Source organism: Cyprinodon variegatus, unplaced genomic scaffold (assembly GCF_000732505.1).
Source record: "Cyprinodon variegatus isolate N-32 unplaced genomic scaffold, C_variegatus-1.0 Scaffold1196, whole genome shotgun sequence".
In the NCBI taxonomy this organism is placed as follows: domain Eukaryota; kingdom Metazoa; phylum Chordata; class Actinopteri; order Cyprinodontiformes; family Cyprinodontidae; genus Cyprinodon; species Cyprinodon variegatus.
Genome location: NW_015151649.1, coordinates 189,083 through 203,854, shown reverse-complemented (window position 1 = coordinate 203,854; position 14,772 = coordinate 189,083). Strand labels below are relative to the sequence as shown.

At 36.3% G+C, this 14,772-nt stretch overlaps 1 protein-coding gene across 1 annotated transcript in view; it reads left to right on the top strand.

Moving 5' to 3' along the window:
* LOC107102070 (zeta-sarcoglycan-like) overlaps nt 1-14,772 on the top strand; it is a gene marked incomplete at its 5' end in the record, with an annotated part of 55,183 nt that overhangs the window by 13,089 nt on the left and 27,322 nt on the right. The window contains 3 exons of the mRNA XM_015401233.1: nt 5,369-5,456; nt 11,664-11,786; nt 12,521-12,593. Of these exons, the coding sequence (XP_015256719.1) occupies nt 5,369-5,456; nt 11,664-11,786; nt 12,521-12,593 (284 nt within the window). The remainder of the gene's footprint in view (nt 1-5,368; nt 5,457-11,663; nt 11,787-12,520; nt 12,594-14,772) is intronic.

Below are 14,772 nucleotides of genomic sequence, written 5' to 3'. Positions count from 1 at the left end.
ACAATTTGTGTGCATGAACAGTAAAAAAAAACTGACCAATGCATGGGATTATCCTCTTCATAGAATAGTCATTTTAAAGTTGTCAGTTATTAAATCCCCTTTCCACTTAATATTAAATACAGCTCTGCTGCAAATTGAATCTCAGTGGCCACATAAGAAATATGTATGTTTGAGAAGAAAAGAGTTTAATATTTTATTCACCCATTGTGTGTTTGCAAACCTTCAACAATAAATAAAGTTTTTTTTTTATTATTATTGATGCATTAGAATGCAAGAAGTCCTCAATTTATTTATTTTTTTCATTTTGACAGAAAATAATTAAATAGGAATGAATTTCTACACATTACTGCTCGTGATCCCTGAGTGGCAATCTGTCTTCTCTTTGAATCTCTGCATTTAATTTAATGCTCACCATCTTAGTCAGAATTAACAGAATCCTATGTGACTGCTTTCTTTTAGGCTGAGTTATTGAAGCTGCATGCCAGGCTGTTTCCTTTTGGCTGAGATGTTATTCTTTATATGCAGGGAAGCATCCTTTTCTGAGGTAGATTTTTTTTTTCCAGTCTGATTCAGTCTCAGTGCACCTACACTCCCCATTTATGTGCTGTCTCTTTGATCCAAAGTTGACCTTCCAAAACAGGAACAGTGACTAAAGATCCTTTCATGTGATCTCAGAGTTTGGAAGAGCAAGAACATCTCAGACAAAGTCCCTGAGGAAACAGTTTAAGGCCTATAAACTCTTTAAAGGAGCACCATAAATCAAGAATGCTAATTTCTTTATGATGCGGCACTCCCTTTTTGAGGTCCTGATTGTGTTGAATCTTGATATTTTAAAGGAGCAAGTGTGGAATAAACATGAACCAAATAACCTTTGCAAGGTTTCATGCAGCCAAAACTGAAGATAATAATACAATTAAAGGAAATAATTAATGCCCCTTGACACCATTAGAAGAAACTTTGAAGCTGCAAGTTGGTGATGCTCACATTCTGTGTTACAGTAGTTGAGGATATAAGCAACTAAAGCAATAGATACTGTAAAAAGGTCAACGTTTTCAAATTATTTGGCCCTCTTTCAATCAATACCACATTTCTATAAGGTCAGAATAACCTGAAAAAGAATCAATTAAAAGATTCATAATCAATTAAAAGATCCATAAAAAGAACATATTTAGGTGGTGGTGGGTGGGGGGCGTTCCACGTTAGATCAATTTTTATGTATTTACTTTTTGTAAATAAAACTCCAGATGATTGACAGCTTTTTTATATATATTTTGCTTGTTTAGAAAAGAAAAACTATTAATTATGTGGGATGAAAGAATTTGGTAATAATAATCCTCACGTTGAATTCATCTTAATAATTGTTGCATGGAGTTTAGAGCTAACTCCACCCTCCCTTTTTTGTTCTGACATTCTTTCTTGCAACTGACAATGCAAGAAAGAAAAATCTGTGCTGTTTAAAAATATTTCTTGCAGAAAAAAAAATGAGGAAAGTAATAGTTTTTTAAGTAATAGATTTTCTACCCATTAATTCGTCTATAAGGCAGAGTGTGGCCTCAATAACTGAGCAGATCGCCAAAAGTATTAACCTGCTGGAAATCATCTTGCTTGACGTCTTACTCCTTAATACACACATGGGCAAAATTGTTGCTACTCCGTCTTTAATGAAAGAAAAACCCATAATAGCCACAGAAATAACACAAGTTTGACAAAAGTAATAAATGAAAATTCTATGAAAATGAACAGATGAAAGTCAAGCATTGCATTTCAACCACGCTTCAGTAGGATGCATTTAAAAATTAAACAGGCCTGGACAAAATTGAGAGTGCCCTTAACTTAATAAGGCAGTCATACCATTCATGTAACTGCCATTGAGACTTCTGCTCCTCTCGGCAGGTATTTTTCTCACTCCTCATTAGCAAACTGCTCCAATTGTCTCAGGTTTGAGAGCTGACTTTTTCAAACGTCATTTTTCAGCTCCTTCCAAAGATGCTCAAAAGGATTACGGTCAGGGCTTAAAGAAGGCAACTTCGGAATAGTGCAATGTTTTCCTCTTAGCCATTCTTGGGTGTTTCTAGCTGTGTGCCAGATGAAGCAAAGTAACCCCAGAGCATAAAGGAGCCTCCTCTGTGTCTCACAGTAGAGACAGTGCTTTTTTTTTTTCTGGTATGCTTTATTTCTGGTCAGTGCACATTGAGCTGATGTGCCTTGGTAAAAAAAAAATTATTTTTGTCTCATCTGAAAATTCTACCAGAAGCTGTGAGGCTTTTAAATATGTAGTTTAACTAATTCCAGTCTGGCTGTTCTATGATTTGGCCCATCTTTGGCTCCAACAGTGACAAATGTTGCAATCTGACAATGATGTTCCTTGACCTTGAAGTTTACCTTTAATCTCTTTAGAAATTTCTCTTTTATTACCATTCATGTTATCCATCTATTTGATTGGTCATCTGTTTTGCTACTGTAGTCACATCTGAATAATAAGTAATCTTTTCAACTGTATTTTCTGGAACATCAGGCTGCTCTGAGATATTGTTATAGCCATTAACTTTAATATGTTCATTTATTATTTCTTTTCCAATCTCCTCAATTAACAATTTCCTTTTTTTCCCTCTATTCCATGTTGAGTTTGGTACACACCATTTCACCAAACAGCACAATGACTACCTGTACAGTAACTCTATATATAGACCCACTGACTAATTACAAGATTGTAGACACCTGTGATGCTAATTGGTAGACATACCTTGATTTAACATGTTCCCTTAATCACATTAGTATCTTTTCAAGGTTTACCTTCATTTTTGTCCAGGCCTGTTTCTTGATTTTGTTTATTATTCTGTTGGACCATAGTTGGAAAAAGCAACGTCTGACTTTCAATTGTTCGTTTTCATTGAATTTTGATTTATTATTACTTTTGTCAGACCCAAGTTATTTCTGTGACCATTGTGGTTTTTTCTTTAGTTGTACCAACAATTTTGTCCATATGTGTAATATTTTAACCTGGTGACACTATTCTATGAAGAAAAAGCAGAATCTGACACTGGTGGTGACATTTAGGCTGAAGAATGAGGGGAGAAATAGAAAGGCCAGTAGAATGAAGTTGCTGAAGCAGCTGAGAAGAGTTGCAGTTCAGCTTGAAAAGGAGACCCTCCTTGGCTTTGGAGCATAGAACAATGGTTGGCTGAGGTGAGGGAATGAAACTGACCAGATAGGCTGGAACAAGGGCACACAAGGCGGTGATTGGTAGGTGAAACAGGTAAAACTCATGGAACTGAACTTATGCCTTGGCTTAAGCTTTTTTAAAGTGCTAGTAAATAAATGTGTTTAATTGAAAAGTTATCAGCGGATTTTAATGATTTTCTTTTTTACCAAAGGTGCACCTCAAACCTAGGAACAATCCTTTAAAGTTTGGTGATGATCCACATCATAATCCAGATGGAGGATTTATTTTAAAGATTCTTCAACATTTTTTGGTTAAAGAACCAGAGAATGGTAGCAGCTACTATTGAAAGCTTCTGCATCAGACTCAAAAAAGTCCAGAGGTATTATACTCAAAACAAAAACACAGGGAATGGGAGCCGTGCCACGCTCAAATTCTCGATCTCCTGATCAAACAAGAAAGCAGAATGCAGATTGAATGAAGGTGAGGGCAGAACAAACACCAGAGGCTGCAGATTTTATTTATTTATACACTTATGAAAGGATTTTAATTAATTTTGCTAAAGGTGAACCTCATATAAATAAACAATTCATTCAAATTTGGTAATGATCTAAATCATGTCTTGAGTTTTAGCTATAGGTGTAAGTTACAGTATGTGGCCACATTTGCTGCTTGGTGGAGGTCTGCGCTCTCCATGTGCTTTTCTAGTGTTTATTTTATATTCCTGCTGAAATTCTATCATTAAATAAGACTTATATTATTTTTGCTTAAAACGTTCACAGTGGGTGAATCTCATACCAGGTTCATAATATATTAGGAATACATTAAATGCTTTTGGGTCTCTTCTTTGCTTTAACTTGATAAACTTTTGAAGCCTTTTAAAATCAAAACAAAGACTTTTAATCAGGATAATGTGACCAGATTTTGATTTTTATTCTCCTTTATTTTGATTTGTTATGATTTTACTCACCAATAACATTGAATTGCAAAAATAATTCTAAAAAATAAATAGAATCAAAAGTCTCAATGTATTTATTATGTATAGCAAAATTACAAATGTTTATCAAGAATATGTATAAATCATTATGATTTGAGTTCCATAAAATAATCATTTGCATCACAACTTGTTTTAGCTTCTCTTTCATATCCATCATTATAAGATTTTAAGAGCAAATTCTGTTTACCTCACTCACACTGTAAACTTTAATTCATGTTTTGTAGAATCATCAGCTGAGTTATTTTCTACCTATATGATTCAGTAGTTCAGCTTTTTCAAATCTCATTCCCGATGTGGTGTAGATTTCCTGTTTCAATAGATTTTCTGGATAAATAGCAACTGTTCGTTTCCATGATACTATTGCAGGGTTTTGTTACGGTTTGCTCTGCTGCCTGCAAATGCTCGAAAATCAATAGAATAACCTTCACATATTTGGAAACCAGAGAAAAATTAGCGACTCTGTTGATTACATTTTCAAACTGTCAGCTTTTTCACATAGATTTTTTTAACACTTCTTCATAATATTATGGTAGCAACACTTTTGACTTATTTCAATTGTCTTTTCAAACTGAGAGCTTCAAACGATGCTGTTCGGTTGATGAGCAAACCCATACAGCAACACTGGGAACACCGAAACAAGGACAAAGTCTAAGGATATTTTTAATTACGTCATTTCATTTTCTTGTACAGAAATTGGGATTATGGGAAATGCAGATTGGTATAATTTACTTTCTTGACACCTTAAACTGTACTATTTGTATTACACACTTACAGATTTTAAAAGTACTACAATTGGAGAAAAGAAACTAAATTATTCCCCGTATCGAGTTCTCCTTTTGTAGAGAATTTTGGGATAAAATAGCTTTGAGAATTCAGAGCCTGATCAGTATTCAAGCAGTGACATAGCAATGTGCCATCACTCAAATGTCAAAAAAGGCATAAAATTACTAAATACAAAGCCGACAGAAAGCGGAACAGGTCTGCAGCTCAAGTGTCTTTCTTTAAGAGCTGAACATCTGCACATCAGCATCCTTTTTCCTGAAACCTCAAAATCTAACCTCTCGTGTTTGAGAATTATTTTTTTTTTTTTATTGTGGCCTAAAACTGACAACATGCCCATGCAAAACAAATGTTAACGGCCTTTTAAGCCTAACAACATCATTATTTATGGACTTATTTTGTGTGTGTATGTCTGTTTTATACCCTTACAGGACAGTGTGCTGGTCTTAGGATCAGAAAGGAATGTAACTCTGAATGCCAGAAACCACCAAGGCCAGCTGACCGGTCAGCTCACAGTGGGTATGTATTCCAGTCCTTACTATTGATTGATTTACTTTATTGATCTCACTGTGGAGAAATGTACTCGTTACATCAGCTCAAATAGTCAAAGGAGAAGAAGAATGTGCCAAAGGAAGACAAAGGTTTTTTTTTTGTTTTTACATGGGTATTTATATAGATGGATGTTTTTATATGTATAGTTATTATTGCACTGGGTTTCAAATATAGAGAAACAGGTTATTGCACAGGGTCTCAAAAAGTAATTGCACATTATAGATTGTACAAGTTATTGCCGTTGTAGTGATGCATTGTAGAGTCTGGTTGCAGCAGGGATGTATGAATGAATGCAGTAGTGCTCCTTTTTACAAACAGGGTGTGAAAGGCTTTTACTAAAGGAGCTTACTATGCCCAGGTTGCTATGCCAAAAATCTGTTTCAGTGACCAGTGGGAACTTACTTTGCTTTCAAGTTAATATATTCCCTGAATCTTAACACACAGCCATATTCGATAAATTGGAACATTATTGAAAAGTTATTTTTAAGCCACTTAATGGACTATGTGAATAGAGATCACCTGAAACAGGTTTTTAAGACCCGTGTGTCATATTTAGAGAAGAACGACTCTTAATCAGGGCAACCACGGAGACAGCCAGTTAGGTTAAAGAAGAGCTTTATTTAGTAGTGAACAGGAAGGAACAGGCTTGAAAGGATGGTGTCCTGGGTCCAGGTGCAAATCGAGACTCTCTCTCTTTCTGGTGATGGTGTGTAAGAGGGTGGACAGGCAGGCAGGCTCCTGGAGGAGGGCTGAGGCAGACTGTGACCTGAGAGATCCAACTGACGAGGAAGGTCCAGGCTTGGAGGTTCAGATGGTTTGGATGGTGAACACGCTTGTAGCGAGAAAGAACTGACGCCCTCCTGCTGGTCCCAGCTCCTTAAGTAGGGTCCTAATTAACCGAGAAGAACCGCACCTGCCCATCATGCCCCGCAGAGAAGACAGAGAGAGAGAGAGAGACAGAGAGAGAGAGACGGAGAGAGATGCCAGGCCTGCAGTATGACAGCGTGACGATATCGATTATTTCGCCATTAGCCTAACCGATCCCCGACACAGTGATGTTTAAGTAGTTTCCTGTTATTACCTATAATTATTTTACTCACAGCTAAGCATAAATGAAAAATTTTAATCCATAGTCAACATGTTAATACAGAACATTTTATTTAATGAAGAACAGGTTTTCTAGCTGTTTTATGTTTTTTTCTTTTTTTTTTGTTTCCCTAAAAGTACCTCAAACCTGAAATTACACTTATTGGAACAAATTTTGTGATTTTGATTTCTGTGTTTCACAGAGAGATAGACTGATCAGACGTTAAATTGGTAATTATAATATACGGTAGTTATCTATATTTGAACTACAGGCAATGTCCCACTGCATGGACATGAGAACAGATCTTCATTAAGATTCATAAAAACAATTATATTTAAAACAGTAACATAAATGATATTTTCATTTTTATGCAGACTTGGTCTGCATGTCTTACCTTAAATCTGACCTTGCCAACCTGCAACAGTCCAATATGTTGGTCGAAAGCCCAAGAGGTAAAACAGATCAGCTTTATACTCTGTTTAGCCTAGCCTGTTAGGCCGGATAGACCAGGGAAGGGAGCTGGTAGAGCCTCATTTAAAAGGTGGAACCAGAGCAGGACTGACAGAGTCTATGGAAACAGGTTAGAACCAATCAGATAACCCTGAATATGATGAAAAAAGTAATCTTTAAGAAGAAAAGCTATTTATTAATTCCCCAACACATCAAAGGGCATTAATAAAACATAATTCTACCATGGACACAATATCGACCTTTATGGTTACGGAAAAGCTATTTGCATTATGGGTAATTCTGGCACAAGCTTAAACTCCTGTTTTCTGCGATTGAGCCTTGCCAAAATGATTTGCCCCCCCCACCCCCATGGGATTCTTCTTCCTGTTATTTGGAGAAAGTCTTTCATGGCTGTCTTTGGAGTTGCGCATTGCGCTTGGAATTCTATTCTATTTATTCTACGCTATCTGGATGCTGTTTTTAGAGATTAGAAAAACATTTAGATGCCCACAGTTAAAAATGGATGCATCTCATGTTAATAAAAATTGTTGTTAGTTTAATTATTCTGTTTTATTTTTTCACAAACAGTAACCCCTAAGCCACTTATATAAAGGGCAGTAGATTCATCTTACCCTTAAGTCCAAACATCAGTCAGCCTAAATGACCAAATTACCAATTAAAGTGATTAATGACCACCGAAGAACAAATGACCCGCTTCTTAACATTAATAGCTATTGATCTTTGTCAACATAAGTAGAACGTTGATCCTAATTTGATAAGACTGGTGATATGACACATTCTGGTCAAGCTTGACCTTTCTGAGAAAGCCAGAGGGATTTTTTTTCTTTTCTTTTTTTTTCTAAAGGGGTACTTTTTAATCTGGAACAACATGGAATATGTACAAGTAAACACGAAGTGAGACTAATCACAACCAGCAAAATAGGCTATAAGATTTAAGGCTTTAGAAATATGGAAAAAAAAAATAACCTAATGGTTTTCTTTCTGCTGGGTTGTTTTCTTTTCCATTGCATTTCTAGTAAAATGTTTCAGTAATTACATTAAACATAAATGCCATGATAACTCTTTGCTTCTAATGATTAAAGATTGTTTTCAGGATCAACACTTTACATGTAGCTTCTGGTAATATCCTGAAGGGATATTTCATCATTCGTCTTTGGGGGACCAGTAGAGCCGGTTTAAATTGCTCTGTTTCTTTGAACAAACCCTCATTTTAGGTATAATTCATTGAATTTCAATGAGGTTGTGGTCAGTGCTTTGGATGGGCAATTTAATACAGTAAGCCACATACTTCTTTATTTATCCATCCCAAAACCAGGTTTGACATGTTTATTTGGTTCAATGTCTGGTTTGAACACCTTAATACTGTTTTGTGTTTTTGAAGAAATGAAAAGAAAGTTTTGAAAAAGGTAATTAAAAGGTAATTAAACTACTGTTAACTATTAAACAGTTGAGAATATGAAAATCACGTATTTATTGTTCAAATATTTCTATTTGAATGACTTTGATTCGCCTCATCCCGACTTTATTTGAACATTTCAGCCCCTTTTAAATCTGTTTTTTATTTGAACCAGAGGTTATTAAACTGAATTGGATACCCAAACTAAAGCACTGAATAACAATATTTGTGGAATCTTGTAGAATAAGACGGTCTCTTTGGGTTGGATTCAGGGATGATGAACAAGGAGGAGAATTGAATAACAAACCTTAGGCCTACTGGTGCTGTGATGATGAGAGTTCAGCAGGATGTAGGCAGAGTCCAGCTACATTCTGAGTTGTATGCCCTCCAACAAAGGGTAGACATGTTTTTCAGTGAGGAGAAAAGGAAGAGGAGCCCTGAGAGACAGTGCTAGGGTAAAGAATCAACAGTTATTGTTCCACAGGATGGGAATCAAAAAGCTGGGGCTTCCAGAAGCTTGACAGGAGAAAACCTTGAAGGAAGAAGAGCAAAGACGGGACTGGTGCCACAGAAGAACATATAAACAAGCTGTAAGGCAACAGGGAGGGCTTAAGTTACCAGTAAGGTTGATATTTCTGTCCAGAAGCCAGCTCCTCCTGTTGGTGAGTTAGATGGAACACAGGTGGACAGAAGCAGCTGTAATCTGTCTATCGAATGAACCTGTTCACTCAGCAGGAAGGGGAAAACTCAGACAATGTAGACATTTGACTAAAAACAACAGAATTATTTGAAAAAAATTGGATTGGAATTTTCTTCAAACATTCAGGCCACCACAACCCAATTACAAAAACCAATTAACCAGTGGAAGTAAAACATTCAAAATCATCTATATGAATAAAGTTTATTTTGTACAGATCATTATAAGGAAGTACAAATTGTTGAAAAAGCATGGCCTGAAAACTTTCTGGGATAATCTTCCTTCAAGAATACCAACAACAGCATCTCTACCTAGAACCATAAACTGTTCTTGCTTCTGATATTGGGGGGGAAATAGCACACAGTCTATGGAGCTAAAAAGCAAGTTTCCTCCTTGTCTTCATTTGTGTCAATATTAGACTGTCGGACTCAAGTTAGACCCCTGGCCCTGCCTTGCACAACCTCCATCATCCCTCCGCGCCACCTGAATACTGCTTCTTATCTGGGGTTCAGCACCTCTGTATGTCTACATCTTATGTGCAATAAATACAGTTTCAAATGGAATGTATGAGATATGCACAGCTCCTGATATTTTCAACATCTGTTGCCTTTTCATTCCTTTTTGTATTAGTTTTTTACTTAGCTTTGTTGCCAATTAGTTAAGTTTGGTATATTTCTAATGCTGCTTTCTTCCTTTTATCTTTCCCTGACACCATTGCAAACAATTCGCATCTAGTTCCTGAAGTTTCCTGCTCTCCTCCTTACTGTCACTGTTGTGGCACTAGTACTGACTCTGCTTTATTTTCTGTCTTTGTTTAAAGAAAAAAATCAAATAATCTACGACATAAATATGTTATTATTTTGTCAGGATTTTACCTGATAGAATGCAAGAAGTTTAACAATCACCTAATATTTCACGGGGTTTAGGAAGTATAGCTACACGAAATATGAGTTCTTGGTCTTTGTAGGATTAAATACATTAATACCATCTTCTTTAATAACGTTGTAAAATATGCATTATCCATTGTAAAACGTAAACATTTATTTTATTAGGTTCCCTTAGGTTTCATAAAGTGGATCTAACATCCTTAATCAGCTCGTTGTGCCTAATTGGCCATAACGGCCTTTTGTGATTATGTCTTACCTGCTCTTCAAGATTATTTTGGAGCATTTTGCCTCCGGTTCTCTTTTCTTTTTATACTTTTCCTCTCTCCTCGTTTCCTCTTGTCTGTCTTTCCCACTCTATGCTAAATGGGGGTTTAGCCTGTCTCAGAAACAGAAAGGTGGGGGCTGCTGCTCCTTCTGTTGGGGATTAAGCAAGGCAGATACTGGAGTAAAACATAGCAATGGCATTAATTGCTTATCTCTAAAAGGGAAGCCATATGGAAGAGAACCATTGGTGTGAGCCAATCTGCAACCACATAGGTGGTCTAAAACCCAGGCCATGCCACTGGGAACTGTCCAGCCTCTCAATGGCCAGTCTGTGTTTTGGTCCAGTTCATTTAAGCTGGTAAATTGTTGACTTGTTGGTTTGGGGGAGTACCTTGTTCAAATGTTGAGTGAGCTAAAACCTAACTGCTGCTTTACAATGCTTACACCAACGTTAGGTTTTGGTTTTGGTCCACCTTCTTTTCTCCACTGTTATGTAAGGAAAATGTTGCAAACAGAGGAGTTTAGTAATAGCGAGGAGCTTTTAGGTCTTCCTTTTATAATGTGTAGTACAGAACATTGTCCCCTTGGTTCCACACATATTCTCCTTATGTTCCAGGTATGGCTGAAACAATCAATTGGATTAAGCGTGATTAATTGATTATTGAAATAATCGTTGAACATTTTAGCTTTTCACTGAAAGAGCAACCCACTTAGAGCAGTAACTATAGCAACATTGTAAAAAAAAAAAATAAAAAAATACATATATATTGCATTCAAGATTAAAAAAATATATTTTTGTCCATCAATATGCTCTATTTAGAATTTAGTTTTAGTTTCACCTAGTTTGATCCTGTTAAAAAAAACCTTTAAGGAACCATTTTCTATCTGATTATTAATCGATTAATTGAAAAAAATATCCACAGATTAATCAATTATTAAAAAAATTATAGTTGCATCCCTAGTTCCAGTAGAGAACAGCACTGTCTTCGGTCCATGTGCATACTGAAAATTTTCTGTATAAAGTACATAGGCTACTATTAGACCTTTAGCGATTAAAAAAAAAAATTTAAAATTGTCCCTTGAAGACATGATGTACTGCCACCATGCTTGTTAGCCAGTTTGTTGCTATTGCGTTTGACTGACAGCACTAGAATCCGGTAAAATACCTTTTCATAGGATTTTTTTTTTCTGTGGGCTGCATTCCAGCATTGCCTTTGAACTACAAGAAATAGTTTATTCTGTAAGCCATGCATTTACAATGCAATCAGCACTTAGAAATAAAATTGCCTTACCCTGCCATTTGCAACACTACAATTTTTGTTGTCAGCCTTCCTCCACATTTTCTAAATGCTCTTTTTTTTTTTTCCTGCAGGACCTGAAGGTGTGGAGGCTCAGTGCCAGAGGCTGGAGGTGCGAAGCAGGAATGGTGGCAGACTCCTGTTCTCTGCAAACGAGCAGGAAGTCACAATGTCAACAGAAAGGTTTACTGTCACAGGTAAACATTAACATTTAACATATTTTCTACCATATCTAGCATTGTAGGAGGCAACTAACCAACACAGATTATTGTTTGTTGTTTTTTTCCCCTCTGCAGTTTCCTTTATTACTAGTTTAATAACAGTAATTGCAATGGTTAACCTCATTGAAAACATAGAATAGGTCCTTCAGTGGTTAGACTTTCAACTGAAACAACAACCCAGGGATGATCCAATATGGCTGCAATATGTAAAGAATGCTGTAATTGTTTATATTATGGAATTGTATTTAGTATTTCTGATGGTTTGTACTGTATCACCGGTTTTTGCAAACTTCGGTTGTGAGCATCTTAATTTTGATTTTGAAAGCATGAAGACAAATTAATATATAATGTATTGCTAGTATTTAGTGTCCAAACAAAGAACAAATGCAGCAGGTTTTCAACTTGCAACCGAAATGATCTTAGCTGTGATGTCATTCCCAGCTCAGACTTCCAAGAATAAAAAAGCACAGTATTAAGCTGGCATACACTATACACTATACACCATTCTTAACAATTTAGCCCCTTTTTGGTCTCCATCAACAGACCAAAGGAGAAACCCCTGCAAAGAGCTGATAACTCACTTTTCAGTTTATAATCAAATATATAAACAAAAATATTTCTCGCAAACCCACTGGTAGTCGAACCAGTTTATTGGGAAAAACCCACTGGTATCATTTTACTGGTAAATTCTCGTGGTGTTTTATCGGCAGGCTCTGAAGGTGCCATTTTTGGACGCTCAGTGGAGACACCGCTGATCCGAGCGGCGACTTTTGAGGATCTGAGGTGAGTTGATGTTTGGTGACTTTACAGAATATCATTAAAGCTTAATGTCATCTGTTCATATCCTGTTAAATTAAAATTAAGATCCTTAAATATCGAAGATTAATGCTCTGTGGCATTTCAAAGTCAATGCCAGGGCTTTATAAGGAAAAAAAAGAACAAAATGTGTGACAGGAACCATTAGTCACCACTATCATTATCTCAAACACCATATTGTAGACTCGGGCATCTACTGGTTACTGCAACAACTAGATTTGACCACTATATTAATTTCACAGCCGAGAGGCGAGCGAAGTTATTAGTTTTTCTCAATAGCAGACAGGAATTGATTAAAGCAGTAAGAAAACATTGAGAAAGTGTGAAAGGTTGAGCTACGTGCTGCGCTCCTTCACTCCCCTTGTGAATGTGATCCCTGCTGAACTCTGCCTGAGGCGCCGAGCCCCTCGACGCTCCATTAACGAGCTATCAGGGGTGCAGTTTGTTGTCTACCTTACTGGTCCAGAGAGGAGAGCTGGGATCAAAGTTGACAGAAAAAGCACTGTTCTGGCAGCTAATTCCTCTAGAGTGAGAGGAATACTGATGATTTTCATTTTCGAGCCACACAGACGCACACATAACGCGCACAGACAGGCTCAGCTCAGGGGTGACCATCTGCAAAGTGATCAGAGTCTCGACTAGGGGCAGTAAACCAGGACACGGCCAGCACATAAGGAGGGGAACAAAACTGTGCTTCTGTCAGGAATATTAAATCCTAGTTGCATTTATTTTTGGTTAAAAAAAACATTGAAAGATAAAATGTTTGTCTTTTCCAAATAATGAATCACTGACAATACTTCAAAAAAGGACATCTGCAAGCTTTCCCCATCATTCTGCTTCTCTTTGAATTAAATTTGTTTTCAGGAATAATAGACACGTTTTTTTCTCTACAAATGGGCAAACTGGAATTTAAAGACAATTTAATGATGTGAATTCATGACTAACAAGGCTTTTGGTGGACATAAAAGCTTGACCAAATATTTAGAAGGAGGCCAAACTGCTCTCATTATTTAGGATGTTGCTTTTATTTTTTATTTTATTAATCAAAACTCGGTGTAAAAAAAAAAAAAAAAAATGCAGATGTTTTTATCTGAAGTCTGTGGAAGCGACAGCATTAATGCAAGTAATCTCACAGGAAGGAATTAGAAAAGAATCCTAAGCTTTGAATGTAATGTAATGTAGGGGATTTTTCCATCTAGCATCCCTTTCATTTCAAGATTTCTGGCTGATGTTTGCTTCCTGGAAAAAGCCACTTAACTCTCAGTCCTGCCAAGTCATTTGCCTACTGAGACAGAACCTCTATTCTAAGTATCCTTCATCCTAATCACCAGCGGTGAGAGCCTCCAGATGCCTTTAAATGAACACATAAACTTAAAACTTAACTTCTAGCTGTATACCAGCAGATGACACGAGTCCTACAATCACTGCTGACTTTGGAAACTTTAAAACTGACCCAAAGAAACTTGCATTCTGTGCCTCTTCAGTCTTTCAGACCTTTGATTTTTAAATTATATAAGGAATGTTACTCTAATATGAAAAAAAAGACAATGGGCCTCATGCAAGAAATTCATGAGATGCATTGTCCACACAAATTCACCATTTTTCTCCTATTTCATATATATATCTATATCTTTTGTCAGGTACAAACCAGTTTCACGAGTGATTTGACGTAGAAGTCTTGCACAATCAGTCACATGTTATCCAAACCTAGTTTTTCACAAAATGACTGCATTTGTTGTTACTTAAAAGGAATTGTCCATTATATTAGGCTACATCATTATATATTAGCCTATGCATCTTTACGATCATATATTACATTTTTATTTGCTGATGACAGATCTATGGGTCAGTACACTTTAATTAATTTTTTTTTTATTTATTAAGTACATTAGTGTGTACAATAAAAAGTAGGGATGCACGATATAATCGACCCCCTATCGGTATCGGCCTGTATCGGCTTTAAAACTGAATATCGGATATCGGCCACCCCACCGATATTTAACCCGATATTTGATCAGCTTCTGAATTTCTAAAGTCTAAAAAAATATATATATACTACTTCTTCTTCTTCCTCAAAAACTTATTTTTTACAGACTTAAAAACTTCTAAAGACGAGGGAAAAAATATTGATACATTAAAATATCAC